The 20,190-nt window shown below is 39.9% G+C and overlaps 1 protein-coding gene across 2 annotated transcripts in view; it reads right to left on the reverse strand.

The window, feature by feature from the left end:
- LOC126236737 (uncharacterized) overlaps positions 1-20,190 on the reverse strand; it is a 225,451-nt gene that overhangs the window by 189,363 nt on the left and 15,898 nt on the right. The window contains exon 2 of one of the 2 annotated variants that reach the window (XM_049946267.1): positions 232-467. In XM_049946267.1, the coding sequence (XP_049802224.1) occupies positions 232-456 (225 nt within the window). In that variant the 5' untranslated portion in view covers positions 457-467. The remainder of the gene's footprint in view (positions 1-231; positions 468-20,190) is intronic. The other variant, XM_049946269.1, reaches the window with a different exon arrangement.

Consider the following 20,190-nt stretch of genomic DNA (forward strand, 5'->3'; position numbering starts at 1 on the left):
GTTAAAAGACTGTGGAAAAACGTTTGGTAAGTGTTCAAATCTACATAACAAATTTCAACAAAACCTGTGATGCTACGGTGGGGATGCTCGACCATTTGACCAGAATGATCTGATAGTTATTCATGGCAATAAATGATCACATGAAAACAATATACTGGAATCACATAACTCAAAGAATGGCAGTACTGCTCCAGAAGAACACCAATAACATAATGCCTAATCTGTCCTTACCTCACAGCGTAACCTCTGCAAATCACGGTTACGCCGACCATACCAGTATACTAAGCCAAGATTAGTTCCAACTGCTATGTATTCAGGCAAAATATCCACACAGGTTAAGCTTAGCTCATGTGTGAACAAACCACGTTGTGCCTTCAGGGGTATCTGCTGTAGCAAATCTTCTAATGGTGCCCATTCTCTCAAGACACCATCATCTTCACTTGAAGGGTCAGTCATGTCTACAGCTACTGGAAAAAGAACACAGTATATTGACAATCCTTTGACACTTACAAGCACAATACAATGAAAAAAAAATTATTTCTCTAAGCACTACTGTTCAACACAGTCTTCAACGATTACCCATATGAGGTTTACTAGTCCCCCATAGGGCACCGCCTCAGTGGGTTGATAGGAGACTGCTCACTAGATACAAAGGTTATCAGGGAAATAAAATACTCTGGGAGGATCAAAACTATCATGGCAGGAGAGGCTCACCAAGCTGTGGTGTAGGAAGCTCTCGTAAGAATACAGCTCCCCAGAATCAAGACACCTGGTCTTCCAGGTATGGGAATTGTGCAAAGGATAGTCAACGTATGCCTCAGAAATAGAACAGAATTTACTGAAACAAAAGGTGGCACAGCTACAAGGATAAGTATTTTGGTTCTTGCAATATTAGAAGGCTATACCAACCGAGAAATGCTCAAACAGTACTTTCTAGTAGTGCTCCAAGAAATAAGCTGGCAAGGAACGAGGTCACTAAAAATAGGAGACAAGACAATAATGAATGAAGATTGTGGTCAACAGCATGAATTTAAAACTGGATTCTATATTCATAAACCAATAAATGACTTGATACAAGGACTCAAACATATCAGTAATTGACAAACTGCCTATTGGCTTCTGTCTCGGGTTCTTCGGCCGACGTTCATCTAATGATTTTTCTGACGTTTCGCCAGCACGAGTGGCTGGCATTGTCAAAGCTTCATCCTCCATTGCCGGTGGTGAACTGGAGCCGAGCTCGCGGGCGCAGGCTATATGTACCTGGCGCGCCAACGTCCGAGGGCTTCTCTGCGGTCATTTCCGGTGCGGTTCTCCTCTTGCTACCTGCGACGGTCGTTCGCTGCAGTACGGGAAGCCAGGATCCGTTGACCTTAAGGCTCTCCTCTTTCTTGTTCAAACTGTTCGCGTGTTTTTGTATTTCTACAGCTTCTCTGAACAAGCGCGTGTGATAGTGCTTCTCTACAGCCAGAACTTCCGTGTCGGCGAATTTTATTACATGGTCGGTCTCATTCAGTGCGTGCTCTGCCACGGCCGATTTCTCCACCTGCCCCAACCTGCAATGTCGCTTATGCTCTTTGATCCTGGTGTTAATGGATCGTCCAGTCATTCCGACATAAACTTTTCCGCATGTGCATGGTATGCGGTATATTCCCGACATTGCAAGTGGGTCTCTTTTCTCCTTCGCCAATCTAAGACACTCTTTGATCTTCCTTGTCGGTTTGAAAATCGTCTTTACGCCATGTTTGCGCAATATACGGCCGATTCTGTCCGTCACTCTGGGACGAATCGATTAATCAAGGCGTCTTCTCTGCCGGCGGACATACAGAGAAACCTGCGCAACACAGAAGCCCTACCACCTCGGCTGTATGGATTACCCAAGATCCATAAGAACAACGTTCCACTGAGACCGATCGTTAGCGCTCCTGGATCACCGACATATAAACTGGCAAAACACTTGGCCTCTCTGCTCCAGCCACACGTGGGGAAGACCGACACATACATTAAGGACTCAGGACATTTCATTGAGAAGCTGAAGAAACTGAAACTTGCACCAAACGACATCCTGGTCAGCTTTGATGTTGTTTCGTTATTTACGAAAGTGCCGCTCAGTGACGCTCTGGAGCACATCGGTTCCATTTTTCCGCTAGACATCAGAAAGCTCTTCCATGCATGTCTCACCACGAGCTATTTCACGTGGAATGGCGATTTCTACGAACAGCTGGAAGGCGTCGCCATGGGTAGTCCTCTCAGTCCAGTGGTGGCCAACTTCTTCATGGAACAATTCGAAGCACAGGCACTGGACTCGGCGACTTGCAAACCTAAGGTGTGGTACAGGTACGTCGATGATACTTTCGTGGTGTGGAACCATGGTGAAGAACAGCTCAGTGACTTCCTAAGACACTTGAACAGCCTCCATGCCAACATAACATTTACCATGGAAGTAGAAAAGGACAAGAAACTGCCATTTCTAGATGTTCTGGTCACAAGGGACGGCGAAGATCTGGGACACAGCGTGTATCGAAAACCGACTCACACGGACCGATACCTGCACAAACTGTCAAACCACCATCCGAGCCAGAAAAGAGGCATGATTAGTACGCTCGTAACGAGAGCAGGACGAATATGTGAGCCGCAACACCTCAAACGAGAAATGCAACACCTGGAAACTGTCCTGAGGAGCAATGGTTACTCCACAAATTATATTAGAAGTGTAACAGAGCCCAAACCTCGGCGAAGTAAGGAACCGGAAAAAGAATTGTCGGGTACGGCCTTTCTGCCATACATTCCCAGAGTGACGGACAGAATCGGCCGTATATTGCGCAAACATGGCGTAAAGACGATTTTCAAACCGACAAGGAAGATCAAAGAGTGTCTTAGATCGGCGAAGGAGAAAAGAGACCCACTTGCAATGTCGGGAATATACCGCATACCATGCACATGCGGAAAAGTTTATGTCGGAATGACTGGACGATCCATTAACACCAGGATCAAAGAGCATAAGCGACATTGCAGGTTGGGGCAGGTGGAGAAATCGGCCGTGGCAGAGCACGCACTGAATGAGACCGACCATGTAATAAAATTCGCCGACACGGAAGTTCTGGCTGTAGAGAAGCACTATCACACGCGCTTGTTCAGAGAAGCTGTAGAAATACAAAAACACGCGAACAGTTTGAACAAGAAAGAGGAGAGCCTTAAGGTCAACGGATCCTGGCTTCCCGTACTGCAGCGAACGACCGTCGCAGGTAGCAAGAGGAGAACCGCACCGGAAATGACCGCAGAGAAGCCCTCGGACGTTGGCGCGCCAGGTACATATAGCCTGCGCCCGCGAGCTCGGCTCCAGTTCACCACCGGCAATGGAGGATGAAGCTTTGACAATGCCAGCCACTCGTGCTGGCGAAACGTCAGAAAAATCATTAGATGAACGTCGGCCGAAGAACCCGAGACAGAAGCCAATAGGCAGTTTGTCAACAAGTGGCCACGAAAGCCTCAACAATTTTGTATATCAGTAATTGAATGTCATACATCACAATTCAGATCAGCTGTTAGACATAACATTTATGAATCCAAATGCACCCACAGAAGATAAGGATGACAACAAGAAAGAAGAGTTCTACAACTATTAGGAATTTCAGCTTACACAAGGAAAGTTCTGATAATGGAGTTAAACTTATACACTTTGCAATTACAAGTGATCAGATGCTAAGCAGCACAAAAGTCAACACAAATGTATTCATTTAGGGTCAAGGATATCACCAGATGGAGAAGTAGTGAATCAGATTGACCCTGTAGCTGTCCAAAAAAGATTTCACAACAGTATTAAAGATGTTAGAACCTTTAGGAATGCAGAGTGTGACACAGACTTTATAGTAAGCACATGAAAAAGTGAAAATAAAACTCGAAAGGAAACTACATAGAAAAAGAGTGGAAATGACTAGACACTACATAGAAAATCTGGCATAAGAAAGTATAACAGAAAACTTTACAAAACAAATGGAAAGTACTGTAACAAAAACAAGCCTGGCCCATAGGAAACAACAAAGTGTGGAAAGCAGATGGAGACATCTGATGGATAGTATTCAAGAAGTAACTTCCTATGTTATAGGGGAAAGAAAAAGACTTAAGAAAATACAGTTTAACACTAAGTTCCAAGAAAAAGTGCTGGAGACAAGAAATGGGAGGAAAGCACCTTGTTCAATAAAGGAATAATATGCCTCTGAAGGAAAGATACTATAAAATCCCCCAGGAAACACAACATATATGTGTTGGCCCACACTTAGCCTTGATGACAGCTACCACTCTCCCAGGCATACATTCAATCAGATGCTGGAAGGTTTCTTGGGGAATGGCACCCATTCTTCATGGAGTGCTGCACTGAGAAGAGGTATTGATGTCGGTCAGTGACACCTGGTACGAAGTCTGCATTCCAAAACATCCCAATAGGTGTTCTATCGGATTCAGAACAGGACTCTGTGCAGGCTAGTCCATTACAGGGATGTTATTGTCATGTAACTACTCTGCCACAGAGGGTGCATTATCAACATTTGCTCGATCGTGTTGAAAGATGCAATCGCCATCCCCGAATTGCTCTTCAATAGTGGGAAGCAAGAAGGTGCTTAAAACATCAATGTAGGCCTGTGCTGTGATAGTGCCATGCAAAACAACAAGGGGTGCAAGCCCCCTCCATGAAAAACACAATCACACCAAAACACCACGCCTCCAAATTTTACTGTTGGCACTCACTACACACACCGGTAGATGATGTTCACCAGGCATTCGCCATACCCACACCCTGCCATCGGACTGCCACATTGTGTACCGTGATTTGTCACTCCACACAACATTTTTCCACTGTTCAGTCATCCAATGTTTACGCTCCTTTATACCAAACGAGACATCATTTGGCATTTACCAGTGTGATGTGTGGCTATGAGCAGCCACTCGACCATGAAATCCAAATTTTTTCACCTACCACCTAACTGTCATAGTACTTTCAGTGAATCCTGGTGCAGTTTGGAATTCCTGTGTGATGATCTGGATAGATGTCTGCCTATTACACATTACGACCCTCTTCAACCATCAGCGATCTCTGTCAGTAAACAGACGAAGTCGGCCCGTATGCTTTCGTGCTATACGTGTCCCTTCACGTTTCCACTTCACTATCACATCGGAAACAGTGGATCTAGAGATGTTTAGGAGTGTGGAAATCTCACATACAGACATATGACACAAGTGACACCCAATCATCTGACCACGTTCGAAGTCCGTGAGTTCTGCGGAGTACCCCATTCTGCTCTCTTATGATGTCTAATGACTACTGAGGTCACTGATATGAAGTACCTGGCAGCACAATGCACCTAATATGAAAAACGTATGTTTTTGGGGGTGTCCAGATACTTTTGATCACATAGTGTATGAAAGGTTGGAAATTACTAAGTAATGATGAAATTTATTGAAACACACAAAACATATAAGAAGTAATGAGAAAAATAAGAGTGGTACTTTTTTGACATTTATATCACATGCAGGACCATGGATTAACCAAAAAGAACTTCAATTATTTGCAGGATAAGAAGTCAATAAGTTGGATCCATGAGGAAGAAAAAAGGATTTAGAAAAAAAATAATATAAAATCTGAAGAAATGACTGATGTGTTTATGGAAAGAGTGCTCAATGTGGCAGTTGGGAGAGTGAAAAAGCTATAATGAAATGGTCAAAAGACAGGGAAGGACAGCATAGTGAACAGATGAAAGAGTACTTGAAGAACAGAAGAGAATAATGGATAGGGAACTGAAATTGGCATGTGGAGCTAACCTGGCCCACTCAAGAAGAAGAGGAAAATGGAGGAGGAGGAAAAATCTTTTGGTAAATCCATTGAAAGGAACAGTTCATAAAGGATCAGCATGAGAAAATACTGAGGAACTAGAGTGTCATACAAAAAAGGTGGAAGACATACCTTTCATAACTACTCAACTGCAATGATCTACAATCTTATTTAAACTTGAGGAACCTGGTACATTTGATGTGCAATTCACCACCCCGTCAGTAAATGAAATGCAGGAAGCAACAAATAAAAGAATAACAAGGCTTCTGGGGAATCTACACGTATGCCAAGTTATTAAAATATGGAGGACCACAACAGGAATTTGAACTATAGCTTCTAATAGAAACAATTTTGAAGACAGAGAACATATCTGAAGACTAGTAAAAAGAGTAGTTATATTGGACATACTTTTTAAAAAAATTACCCCCTTGTGTGTGATAACAACAGATGAATAGCTTTACTGGAGGTATATCTTATAAATCCTACTGATTTGCTATTAAACAGGGTGATCTCCATAACTGAAGAAATAATTTGGAACTACCAATGCAGTTTCTACAGAAAAAGATCCACATTAGATCATTTATTTACTCTAGGAAAAATTACTGAGAAGGCAATGGCAATTCTAGATAGATGTCCACATAATTTCTAGATTTCAAATGCCTGTGGTAGTGTACACACAGACAGACACTCCTAAATACAGGGTGTCCCACTCAAACCTCCCTGATTTCAAGGACCCAGGAGAGAAAAACCACAGTATATTCGCCAATGAAAAATGCAAAACATTGACTATAGAGCATCTCAAAGAATTTCTATTCCCACGTAAGATGTGCCAAGTATTGTCACCAGAGTGCAGCATAGTCGCATGAAGTGAAAACAGTGACTCCACAGCAGCGTGCACAAGCAGTAGTGTGGTTTGCAGGAACAAAATCGCCGATTACTAAATTATCGCCATGTGTATGGATGTGATCCACCTGATGTAAAAACAATTAAGGAATGGTATAGGAAATTTATGGCAACAGAAAGTGTTCTGAAATATTCTGGTGGTGCATGTTATGGAATTTCAGAAGGGACAGAGGAGGACATCAGACAAATGTTTCTCATAACCACATGTAAGGCAATTTGTCAAGCATCTAAGCAACTTGATGTACCTCGATCAACACTGTATCGTTTAGTTCACCAGCGTCTTCATATGTGTGTGCCAAGTGCAAATTCAGCAACATCTGATGCCAAATGACAAACCACACCGACAACAATTTGATGTGGATATGCTGCAGAGTATTGATATGGATGCCAGCTTCCTGGAAAGATGTTTATTCTCAGATGAGGCAACCTTTCATTTATCAAGAAGAGTTAATAGGCATAATATTCGAATTTGGGGTTCACAAAATCCGCATGTTGTCATTGAACATGTTCGTGATAGCCCTAAACTAAACATCTGGTGCGGGCTAATGCACGACAGGATTGTTAGACCGTTCTTCTTTGTGGAACAAACAGTGAATGGATCAGTGTATCTGGACATTTAGGAGCAGTTTGTGTACCCCCAGATACAAGACTTGCAAACCAACTTCATTTTTCAACAAGATGGAGCTCTGCTGCATTGGTCAACGGTTGTTCACAAGTTTCTGGATAGGAAATTTCCCAATCATTGGATCGGACGTGGAGGACCCATTGCCTGGCCACCACATTCACCCGACATTATGCCACTTGATTTCTTCATGCGGGGATTCATGAAGGACCGCATGTATGCAACCAAAATGAACGATATTCCTACGTTGTGACATTGTATCATTAATGTGATTGCAACAATAACGGGGGAAATGTAACAATGAACTTGGCAAGAAATTGAATATAGACTCAATATTCTTCATGCTACAAATGGTTCAAATGCAGAGGTGTACTGATGATAAATAAATAAATTCTTTGAGATGCTCTACAATGTGGTGCACTTTTCATTGCCGTATCTACTGTGTTTTTTTTCCCTGGGTCTTTGAAATCAGGAAGGTTTGAGTGGGACACCCTGTATAATGAGAGAATGAGAAATACCACCACAATCAGGTTAGTTAGAATGTATATTGATACACTTTGTACCACACAGACACATCTGTACAAGAAACTGAAAATTTTAAGGTGTACACCATACTGAAAGAGGGGAACACCTATCTTATTTAACCTCGCCTTAGATAAGAGCAATAGAGATTTTGCTAAAATTAATCCAGAAGTAATCCAACTGCAGATGGGTTAACATTACTAGACACGCCTACACAGATGATGTAGCACTGATAAGTAGCTCCAAAATAGAATTAATCAGATTTTGTTGCAGGTGGATTCACTTTCAAGACAGTCAACTGTTTCGAGTACCTAGGGAGTCTCTTGAGTAACAACAACAAAACATATATTAAAATACATGCCAAACTAGCACCACAAACAAAACAATTTTTAGTTTTAGTAATATTTTAAGGGAAAAACAATTAAAACTAACTTTAAAATTTTCTTGTTTCAGTCACCTATTATACCAGTAACATTACACAGATGTGAAGTATTAATATTTAGAGCAAAAATGATTAAAAGCTGTTAATATTTGAAAGTAAAATACAAAGGAAAATTTTTTGGAACTGTATGTGGTGCAAAGAACACAGAATGGAGTATAAGAAAAAAATGAGGAATTGCAAGAGCTGTACAACACAGTAACATTGTTGAAGTGCTAAGAAGTGAAGGCTGAACTCGCATAGCTATATAGCAAGAATGACAGAGAACAGACTATATGTAGAATAGCTTTTTGCAGGAGTATAGATGGAATGAAACGAAGAGAAAAACCCAGAATCAGACCCAAGAGGACACAGCTAGAACAAACATCAATACCAAACAGGCAGACATTGCACTCAACAGAAAGAAATGGAAGAGGCTCAAAGAGCAGGAGTACAGTTGATAGGGCATTTTCCACATGAAAAGTAAAAGTAATAGTCTTCAAAAAAAAAGTCCCGTGAGAAATTAATAGAAACGGAAAAGTAACCACACTGGATTAGATGGGATAACATAGATGTTATCAAATGAAGATTATGTCACATCCCTTGCAGCACCAGAAGCTGAGATGGGGCAGACAGCAAGTGCCTTAGTCCACACTGCAAGCATAATCGTTCATTGATTCACTGTATTCCATTAAGGAGGAGAGCCTTCACAGATCATCGTTTCATTTCCTTTATCTTTCACAGATCACCTTACATGAGTAAGTCAACATATACATTAACAAAAGAGACTAAACTCCTAGAAATATTAACTGTACATTATACCAAAAATGAAATACCACAACATTACCTAACATAATTTGTTTCTACACCATCTAAATGGGACCTAGTAATTTGGGAGGAAAGTTGCAACTTTATAAAGTTTTGTAAGTCATAAAAATAGTTGCAGTTTGTCTCCTATTAGTAACTTAAAATTAACAAGAAAAAAAGACAAATTTTGCAAAGGATACAGTTAGACCTGTTTGCAACACACTACTAAATACTATACAGTTCTGCAATAAATATTACTTGCCATGCAGTTAATATGAATTTCCAAATTCTTCAATCTATATAATCAGATATTTGTAGAATCACTACCTAACAAAGCACAATGATAATTTTATTTTTAATTGGTAATAATTGTCAATTTCTTGAACTATATTAGACACAACGTTTTTACACACCTTTGTGCTAGAGTACATAACTCATATTCTGACCCTTACACAGAGAGAAAGTATACCGTACACAATAATTATTTTTTGCCTTTTGTTGATACTGTGTAGGTCACAGTTCAACTGAAACTGATATTCATTATTGTCAATAAATACCACTAGGGAGAAATTTTTCCTGACCAAGTTTACTTTAGGGGAAAACAAAGCTCTTAGTGTTGAAGGAGTATGTTTAAGAAATTTAAAATTTCAATTTAAACTGTCTGTTCTGTAAATCCCCTCCAGCATTATTAACATAATGTTTTTCTAAACATCACAGTTGAGCCTTTTTTTATGATGCCTTGATACAATACATTCCTCCTACGACCTGTACCTTATTAGTGAGTATATTTTACTGATAACGTTTGACTACCATAATCAGATAAACCATTCACTATAGGTTTTACAGCTTGCATCTAAAAGCAAACTGACAATACCTGTTGCACTGTGTCCTTCAATCCTCATAGGGAATTCTACTGTGGCAAATAATCCAAAGCTGGACACCAACTGCTCTAAGTGTCCTTGATGAGTACTATCTGACCGAAAATCTGTCAAGGGCTACACAAACAATAATCATGCAGTTCAGTCTGTATAACCTTTCTAATATTGTCTGTTTTATTATGTGTAAAATGTTTACTGCTGTTGGCCTGTTAACTTTCAGTCTTAATAACTTGCACACTTCCTGGCACAATATTCAAAAAGCTTTTAAACACAACATCCATTAACTTAAAGGGCTTTGACTCAATTTTGTAGACACAATACTTGTAAAATTTAAAATGGAAAACTAGATGTGCATGCAATAGTTAACAATAAGGACTGTAGGGAGTAACTGTTATTGAGGAAAATCACTTAGTAGTATATCATTTGCTGTGCAATAAAACTGTTTGTGAACTATTTATGCATGAATTATATACTGGATTAGCTCCACATAAACTTTACAAGTACTGTCATAGATATTAAAAATTCACAACCACAAATTTTTAGGACTATCTGTACGGATCTAAGAGAAATTGTTTTATACTTTTTAGTACAATTTAAAACTACATTATATTAGAAAGTCTTATTTAAATAATTATTATTTAAGAGTCTTCTGTTTTATTGACATACAATATAAAATGAATACACAGCTTTGTCCAAGTTGCAGTATTTTTTATTTTGTTAATAGCTGTTTCATTGTAATTATATTTATTCTCTCAAAGTCAGCCTGAAAATCAATGCAGAGAGAGTAATATAGCCGATGATGCTATACAGAGAAGCTGTACAGATTGTCCTCCCTGCAAGTTGGGCAGCTGAACTAAGATACTTTAGCACATTATTCAATAATCACAGCTTAATGATGGAGATAAAACACGGGCTTATGAATAACCCCTAAAGATTTTAGTTTCAAAAAGATTATAGCTTCACGTACTAGCACCAATAAAACTAAAATCAAGACACAGAACACAAAAATAGTTCCAATGGTGCTAATAAACGAAGTCCTTGAGTATCACAAATGCAAATGCTCTTACTATAATATCTGGAGATGAGTCCTGCTAAATACCTAAAAATAAAACTGCTGATGCTGTCTCTTTTGAATATTCATATCCAAAGTTAAGATACAAAAATGTCTCCACATGGTCTAATATTTAATGCTGAGATATAACCACGTCATCAACACAAAAGATACAATGATAGATAAAAAATGTGCCTATTTGAAGATTTACAAAAATGGAAAAGCTAGTCATGAAAAAAAAAAAAGAAAAAAAGAAAAGAAAAAAAAAGAAAACCCAAATTCTCCAGTCTAACAAGCTAGGCAACACTGTGAATTTTAAATGTGAAGTAATTATTATAACTAGTCGCAATATTATGAAAAGGAAAGTTGCTAATAACCATATAGCGGAGACGCTGGGTCACAAATAGGCACAACAAAAAGACTGTCACAAACCCAAATCCGCCTGGCCTCAACCTTCGTTAGTCACTGTCCTTACTCATCCAGCCCCTATTCCCATTCCAGCACTACGCAGCTGTCATTCCACCATCACATTCTGTCTTTTTACTTCTCTCCTTTTCTGCTACTACCCCTCCCCCCCCCCCACCCTGCCCTCCATCTAACCTGCAGCATTTCACTGTCCGCCACAACCACCATACTATCCCTCCCCCTCCCCACCCCAGCCTCCTCCTTACCCCTACCCAGTCGCCTCTCCCATCATGCGAAAAGCTTTATTTGCAACAGTCTTTTTGTTGTGTCCTTTTGTGGTGCCTATCTGCGACTCAGCATCTCCACTACATGGTGAGTAGCAACTTTCCTCTTCATAATATTGTTACATTCCATCCTGGATTTTGTATTGTAACTAGTCACTTTTATTAGTCACTTTTTTGGAGGATTGGACCTCCACAATTAGTTGAATTTATTTAAATTAATAAAACAATCAATTTGCACATACAACTTTTGTCATCAACATGTGGCACTGTCTGGCAGCAGAGTTTCTTCTAAATATTGAATACTTAAGTAATGTTAGTGGATCTTGGTTCTGAGGATTCTCCTGTGGGGATGTATGTAGTAGTGGTGCTAAGTCAGTGTCTTGAATATTAGTGAGTAGTTATATTAAGGTCTCATTGAGGCCTTCAGTAATTATCCTCCCAACCTTGTACAAAAACAAATCTCCTGTGCCTTATGTTTCCAGTCTCGTACAACCTCCCAAAGTCTCACTGTCTGGCCACAGAGGAGCATTACCCTCGTAACTCAGTACCACCCAGGACTGGAGCAAATTAATTACATTCTCCGCCAGGGTTTTAACTACCTCCTGTTATGGCCTGAAATGAGAAATGTCCTGTCCACTATCCTTCCCACCCCTCCCACAGAGGTATTCCGCCATCCACTGAACCAACACACTATGCTTGTCCATCCCTATACAAATCCTGCTCCCAACCCCTTACCTCATGACTCATACCCCTGTAATAAACCTACATGCAAGACCTGTCCCATACATCCTCTCACCACCACCTACTCCAGTCCAGTCACAAATATCTTATCCCATCAAAGGCAGGGCTACCTGTGAAACCATTCACATAACCTTCAAGCTAAGCTGCACCCACTGTGTTGCATTCTATGTGGGCATGACAACCAGCAAGCTGTCTGCATGAATGGCCACCAACAAACTGAGGCCAAGAAACAAGAAGACTACCCTGTTGCTGCTCAACACAACATCCTTCATTTCAAAGACTGCTTTACAGCCTGTGCCATAAGGATCATCTCCGCAAACACCAGCTTTTCTGAATTGTGCAGATGGAAACTCTCCCTACAGTATATCCTATGTTCCCGTAGCTCTCCTGGCCTCAACCTTTGTTAGCCATTTTTCTATCCAGCCCCTTTCCTGTTTGTTCCCATTCAAGCACTACACAGCCCTCATTCCACCAACACACCCAGTCTTTTTACTTCTCTCCTTTTCCGCAACCACCCTCCCCCCCCCCCCCTCCCCAATATCCTGCCCTAGCTCTGTCTAACCTCCCGACTGCACCTAGCTGCCATACCCTCTCTCCACATTGTCGTTGTGCACTCCCCAGCAGCACTTCACTGTCCTTGCTGCCCACCCCCACCCCACCCCAGCCTCCTCCTTAACCCTCACCTAGTTACCACTCCCATCACTGCTGCTGCTGCTCGCAGTGTGGCTTCAGCTACCAGAGATTGCAGGCACGTGTGTGTGATTTGCATTTGCATGTGTGTTTGTGTGTGTCTGTTATCTATTTTTCACAAAGGCCTTGATGGCCGAAAGCTTATATTGTGACAGTTTTTTCTTTGTTGTGCCTATCTGTAACTCAGCATCTCCGCTATATGGTGAGTAGCAACTTTCCTTCTAACAATATTTTGTAAGACTTTAGGCTGTTGTTAAAAATACATATTGTACTGTTGTACATGTTCTCATTTTTGTCTCTCACAACGGACTCTAGTAATTTTTTTTTCACATTTATTCATTTGGCATGTTTTTGGCTTTATGTTGGGTATGCAGAATACTGACATTTGTATTATCAACATAATGTTTTGTTTAATGCCTGTGGGAGATTAGTGCTCATGCGTTGTAGCCCCCCTAGAGCTGAAATGATTTTCTGGAATCTGATGTCAAACAACCTGCCTCTTTGACTAATGTAAAAGCAGTCACAGCTTAAAAATTTAATTTTGTAAATATGCACAAGATATAGTAGCTTTGCAGCATTGTTACTATGAAGTAATTTCTGCCCAAGCTTTTCTCAATGGTAAAAGATATGTTAGTGCCTTTGAGTGTCACTTTACTCTTTCATATTTACCTGATGGATTCCCAACTACAAGTCTGGCCAGTCTTACTCTCAAAACCCATCGCTCCACCTCAAGCCTAAAGAATCAAAACCACATTTCTTCACAGCGAGTGAACAGGGTTGCAAGGAAGAGTAAGCATATGGATACGAGCTAAGAAATTACGAACTCATAAACTCTTACTGTAGAAAGACACATAAAGGTAGAGGCGTAGACATTTATAGCAGAAATGATATAGCATGTGGAAAAGTCAAAATGATTGATGATCTGAGTAAAGAAATGGTACTTGACATTGCAACAATAAATTTAAAACTAGGTAACAACAGTCTGATTACAGCAGCTCTGTTTAGGTCAGCTGGAAGCAGTATTGAAGAATTTGTCAGTTGTCTGGAGGACCCACTGGGGAAGACATTGGCATATAAAAAGCATAAGTGTTGTTTCTTGGAGACATCAACATAGACTCTTTAAATAATAGTAATAATTATTTCCATTATGTTGACTTACTTCAGTGTTATAACTATTATCAAATAAACTCAGAACCCACAAGAATAACTATAGAAACACATACATGCATGGGTCATATTCTCACAAACACAATAAAGGAGAACATAAACATAGCCATCCTAGAAAACTACATATCCGACAACAGAGCCTTGCAATGGAAATTGATGTAGTGAATGTAGATATAATTAAAAGTGGCATAATATGTATAAAAGAAAATTTAATTATAATAAACTTAAGAGGGCACTAGGCAATGAAAAATGGGAACCATTTTACAATGCAACAAATGTGAATGGTAAATGGGAAAATTTCTATAAACTACTCCATAAAAATTTGAATAAAACATCCTTTAGTAAAACAAGTAAACAGAGCTATTAATCACAAAGCTGAGAATTTCTCCTCCGAAATCATTGAACTGAGAGAGAAAATGAAAGACTGTTAGATACTCTTTAGAGATGCTAAATTACAATACTATTTAACAAAATACAAACTGCTCAGGAAAAAAAAACACAGATTATTTGAGTAACCTTAAAGCTCATAAATATGTCTATCATATAAGCAACTCAACCTGTGTTAGTAAAACAGCCTGGAAAATAATGTACAAAGAATGTGGGAAACTGCAATCTCATGAACACATCAGCATAATGTTAAAAGGAAATGAAGATATAACAAATGACCCAAAATAAGTCTGTGAGAAATTCATAGAGATGTATAGTACAATTGGCACAAATGAAACACATGACTGAGCACCCACTTTAAATGTTACAAATACAAGCCGATCTTTTTTCATCCATGGCATTACTGAGAGGGACCTCCTAGTAGTCATTTCAAAACTTCAAGCTAAAATATCTTGTGACTGGGATGACATTTCACCTAAGCTGCTAAAGAAATGCAGAGGAGAATTAGTGAAGCCTCTGACACATCTAATAAGTATCTCCCTCTGTCATGGAGAATACCCTGATCATCTGAAAATCACTCAAATTCTAATGGTGCATAATAAGGGAATAAAAATTGACATGATAACCTATAGGCCAATATCATTAACTTCAGAGTGTGGGAATTTAGTAGAGAAGGTAATATTGAATCAATTTGAGGTATATTTCATCAAACAATCTATTCAACAATCCACAAATGGTCTTAGAAAAGTGAGTTCTACTGTAACTGCAGTCGCAAATTAAAACTTGAAATTTTAAAAAAGTTAGATGAAGTACAAAATGTAAGACACACCTTCCCGGATATGAGTACCGCTCTTGACACTCTGAAGCTAATTTACAAAAGGAATGAATAGTCGGCAACAATCAAATCAGGCCACAAGGTACTTCAATGTGGTTCGTCCCAAGGAAGTATACTGGGGCCTTTTCCATTTCTTGTGAACATTAACAATTTAACTGAACCCCAAAACAGTCAGATTGTAAGCTATGCTGATGATACATGTTTTGTCAGTTGGGGTCAAGATATGCAAACTACTACAAACAGTAGTGAAACCAATTATAATTTTCTGTCATGTTGTTGTACTGCAAACAATATAATTTTCTGTCTTGTTATCGTACTGAAAATAAGATATTTGTAAATAAAGAGAAGGCAATGACACTGAAATTTATGCTTAGCAATAATCAGAACACAAATAGTACTCAATTTACACCTCCACTGGCCTTAGGTACACAAACCAACACAAATTTTTGGGTATAGTTGCTGATAAACACCCTTCATTGAAAGAATATATAGACCCTATTTGTAAGAAAATCAGCATACATGTGTATCTACTGAAATGGGTCTCAACCTTCCTAGACCATTATCACTTGAGACAAATATACCTCAGAGTGAAACATCCACATCTAACATAACATACTGAGATTTGGGGTGGGCCATCAGCTGTCTATACAGACAGGCTCTTCAGACTATGAAAAAAGGCAGTAAAAGTGTTAGCAAAGGTGAACAGGAGAGACCATTGTAGAGAAATGTTCAGAAAATATAAAACACTTACCATATACTCTATGTACATCCTGCAGGCAATAATGTTTGTGAAACAAAATCCCAAATATAACCTAACAAACAGTAATGTACTTGGGTACAATACACGGGGAAGGGAAAACTTTCACAGAATTGTACGTTAAAAAAAGGCTGCAGACCGCAGTCCACATACAATGGGAACTCTTTTATAACAGACTACCACCTGACCTCAAGAAAGTTAATTTACACACCTTAAAGAATAAACATAAGTGTTTATTAAGAGAAAAAAGCTGTTATTTAATAGAAGATTGCAAGTTGTAATATCTCTTTCTAAAACAGTATATATAGCATAAGTGTTTTTTTTTTCTTTTTTGCAAAAACAAAATGATAATTTCTGATCACCATTCACCATGCATTTTATAATTGTATGTATTTATCTTTCGAGCTGTAATGTGTCTCTGTAAAATGTATATAGCATGTTTGTTTCTGTAGCAACAACAAAATCAAAATTTCTGACCTTCACTATTTGTACCAACGTGTGCACTTATATATGTTAACTAAACCTTTGCATATGTGAACTAAAATGACAATGTCTGAAAATTGATTGTTGTATGGGCAGCAAACAAACAAACAAATAAATCCCTTAGCGTCATAAAAATGATAATGATGATGAATGAAGTTTCCAAGGGAATCAACAGCATAGTTTTAAGTCCCTTTATCCTCATAACAATGAGTAAACAGAAGAGTTTTGTGATGAATATAGACTCACGTCAATAGCTGTGATTCGTTCACAAGAAATTAATTACTCAGGATAGCGAATAGAGAGTATCAATAAAAGACGATATAGGTCGTGCACTGGTGAAGGCAGAGAAGCAGGAGAAAGTGCACAGGTAAAGGTTTCCCCAGGTAAGGACTGGGGCACAAGATGTACATTGCATCTTCCTTTCCTTCTCTATCCTTTGCACAGATACCAGGAGAAGATAATGTGGAATCAAAAAGTGATAAGGACAAGTAACACACAGATAGATTTCAAGTACATGGAGGTAAGATTTGGAGTTTACATCTGGGCCAAGGTGGAGCTGGGTGGGGACCTCCTCCATGACAAAACAACTGGCACAAGATGAATCTTCACCAACTCCATCCCACAAGTCAACTACTACAATGGGTACTTTAAACCAAGTGGTAATATATGCTTTCTCGTAATGGGTTCATATGCAGCCTGCTTTCATTGCTTCATCAGCTAGTATCCTCTGTAATGACTTATCAAGACCTAATCTACATGACAGGTTAAGTGAGCCTGGGCATGCCTCAAGGATGTGGCAGGTGCACAGAGTAGGTTTCTTTTACTTCAGTGTGTAGCCATGTGTGAGGAAGGTATGACCATTACAAAAGTGACAAGACTACAGTTTCCATTCGAGACAGGTGAAGTGACATTCTTCAGTTCTTGGTGGAGGCTATTACCATTATAAGTTTGTTGGGTAGCTCGGTGGCCATTCATTCTTCTTCCCATTTTTTACAATACAGTGTCTGATATGGCATCACAATTCATATTGGCAGCAGGTCCCATGCTGAGGCTTCCTTAACAAAAGTACCACCACAATAATTGTCTGAGATGTCTAACTGGCTTGGGATTCAGTAGAATATCTTGGAGATTCTTATACTGTTAATGTTGTATAAAATGTGTGAATGGTGGTCACCAACGTATGAGTCAGAGAGTAAGTGCCAGTAAAGCCCGCCTGGTTAGCCGTGCGGTCTAACACACTGCTTTCCAGGTGGGAAGGCGTGCTGGTCCCTAGCGTGAATCTGTCCGGTGGATTAGTGTTGAGGTCCAGTGTGCCAGTCAGTCTGTGGGTGGTTTTTAAGGCAGTTTTCCATCTGCCTCGGCAAATGCGGGCTGGTTCCCCTTATTCCGCCTCAATTACACCCATTGGGGCTACACTTGTCTGGTGTGAGATGTTCCCGGAGGAGGGGGGGGGGGGGGGGGGGGGGCTCTACTGGCGACCAAACTGCACACAAACCCTAGGTTTGGTGTGGGGTGGCGTGAGTGGACTGCTGTAGCCTATTGTGGGGTTGTGTACCACTGCAGGCGACGGCAGGGACGAAGGACAAAGCCTCTCCGTTGTTTCTAGGTCCCCAGTTCCATACAACACAATACATTACAATACAAAGAGCCAGTTATCTTCAAGCTACTGAGAGAGCCACAGCACAGGCGAATATTTCTAGCAGGTTGGGTTTTACATGTTTGTGATCTCTATGTACTGCTAATAAGCTAATGATTCTGGTGTGCAGATACTGCATATGTCAGACACAGATTGTATAGTTAATGGGGACCAAATAGAACCTAGAACAATAAATGTTAAGAGTCCGTGAGATTCTTGATGTCGCAATATCAGAGATCCATTCAACTACTGGTCTGCACCCCCATCTGTGCAGTGGTGAGCAACTTATCAAGTTATCTTAGAAAAAAAAAGGAGCTCCAGAAACATGTCTTCCAGTCCTGCTGCTGCTTCTGCTGTTCTCCATGTCTTTGAATAATTCATAAGGAGACGGATTTTCAGATTCTGGAAAAGTGTCACGTAATGAGGATGCTCTGGTCTAAAACAAATCTTAATCGCATAATTAATTATGAACTGTTGGTGAGATACCTTTAAAGATGGAGTTCTGCTTCTATATGCAAACAATTGAAAGGTTTCATGGGGAAAGCTCCAGTGAAGGTAGACTCCTCTGTGGTGCACAGGGTCTAGTAGGCAGAAAACAAAGTGCTGCTGATCTGTAAGTGGCACATTTATGCTCTAATTGGATTAATATAAGTGACTGGTAAAAATTTTCTACAACCTGTCAATCTGCTGCCCAAGAAGTAGTTAAGAGAAAGTGTAGACAATTTATTTTCTGCATACAGGTTGTCTTGAGCTACTTTTACATGGTCACTATGACAGTTTGTGATCAAACAGCACTCCTAACAAGAAATGTCATCTACCACTTTCAGCTGTCAGTTATCCAGATATAACATAGGATGTGAGTGGGTGTGTTGGGATCGATTTAGTGGAGGAGACCAACCAGCAAGGTCATCGATCTGATCGAATTAGGGAAGGAAGTCCGCCGTGCCCTTTCAAAGGAACCATCCTGCCATTTGCCGGAACCAATTTAGGGAAATCACGGAAAACCTAAATCAGGATGGCTGGACACAGGATTTAACCATTGTCCTCCCGAATGCAAGTCCAGGTTGCTAACCACTGTGCCACCTCACTCAGTGCTGAGTGGATGGATTGAATTCCACAGAAGAAGATGATGGCGAAGTTTTTAGACAAAATATTATACCCACGTTTTGAGCCCATATTCATATCTCCTGTATGAGTATTTAAGTATGACATCCTACTGAGCCTAGTGATCTAGAACTACAGCACAGACAGAAGTCTTTGGCATATAAGGCCAATGATGTATTTGCTCCAGAACAGCAGCAATTCCGTTTATGGAAATTACAGAGACCGTAGTGATCAAGACTGAACCCTGCAGAACCCCGTTAGGACATGTTTATTGTTGAGAGTCATATCAACTAACTCAAAATGATGATGGGATAGTTTTTTTTCCTTCTTCTTGCAAAAGTCAGTAGATTGCCTCAGGAACCCCACATGCACAATATAGCTAACATGTGGTGCCATGATGTTGCATTGTATCCCTTTTGGAAGTCAAGGAGGACCACTACCAAGTCTCAACAAGGATGAAGGCCTCCCTACTGACATAGTTCACATAAAATGCGGTTTCTTGTGGATCTTGACTTTAGAAACTCACTATAAATTAATGGACACAAATTTCTTGTTTCCAGACACCAACAAAGCCTGTCACTGAGCATCTGTTCCAGGAAATTGCATAGGTTCCATTAAACTTATCAGTCTGTAGCTGTCTGTATTTTTATCATGTTTCTATATCTGTACAATGCTAGTT

Source organism: Schistocerca nitens, chromosome 2 (assembly GCF_023898315.1).
Source record: "Schistocerca nitens isolate TAMUIC-IGC-003100 chromosome 2, iqSchNite1.1, whole genome shotgun sequence".
NCBI classification, from domain to species: domain Eukaryota; kingdom Metazoa; phylum Arthropoda; class Insecta; order Orthoptera; family Acrididae; genus Schistocerca; species Schistocerca nitens.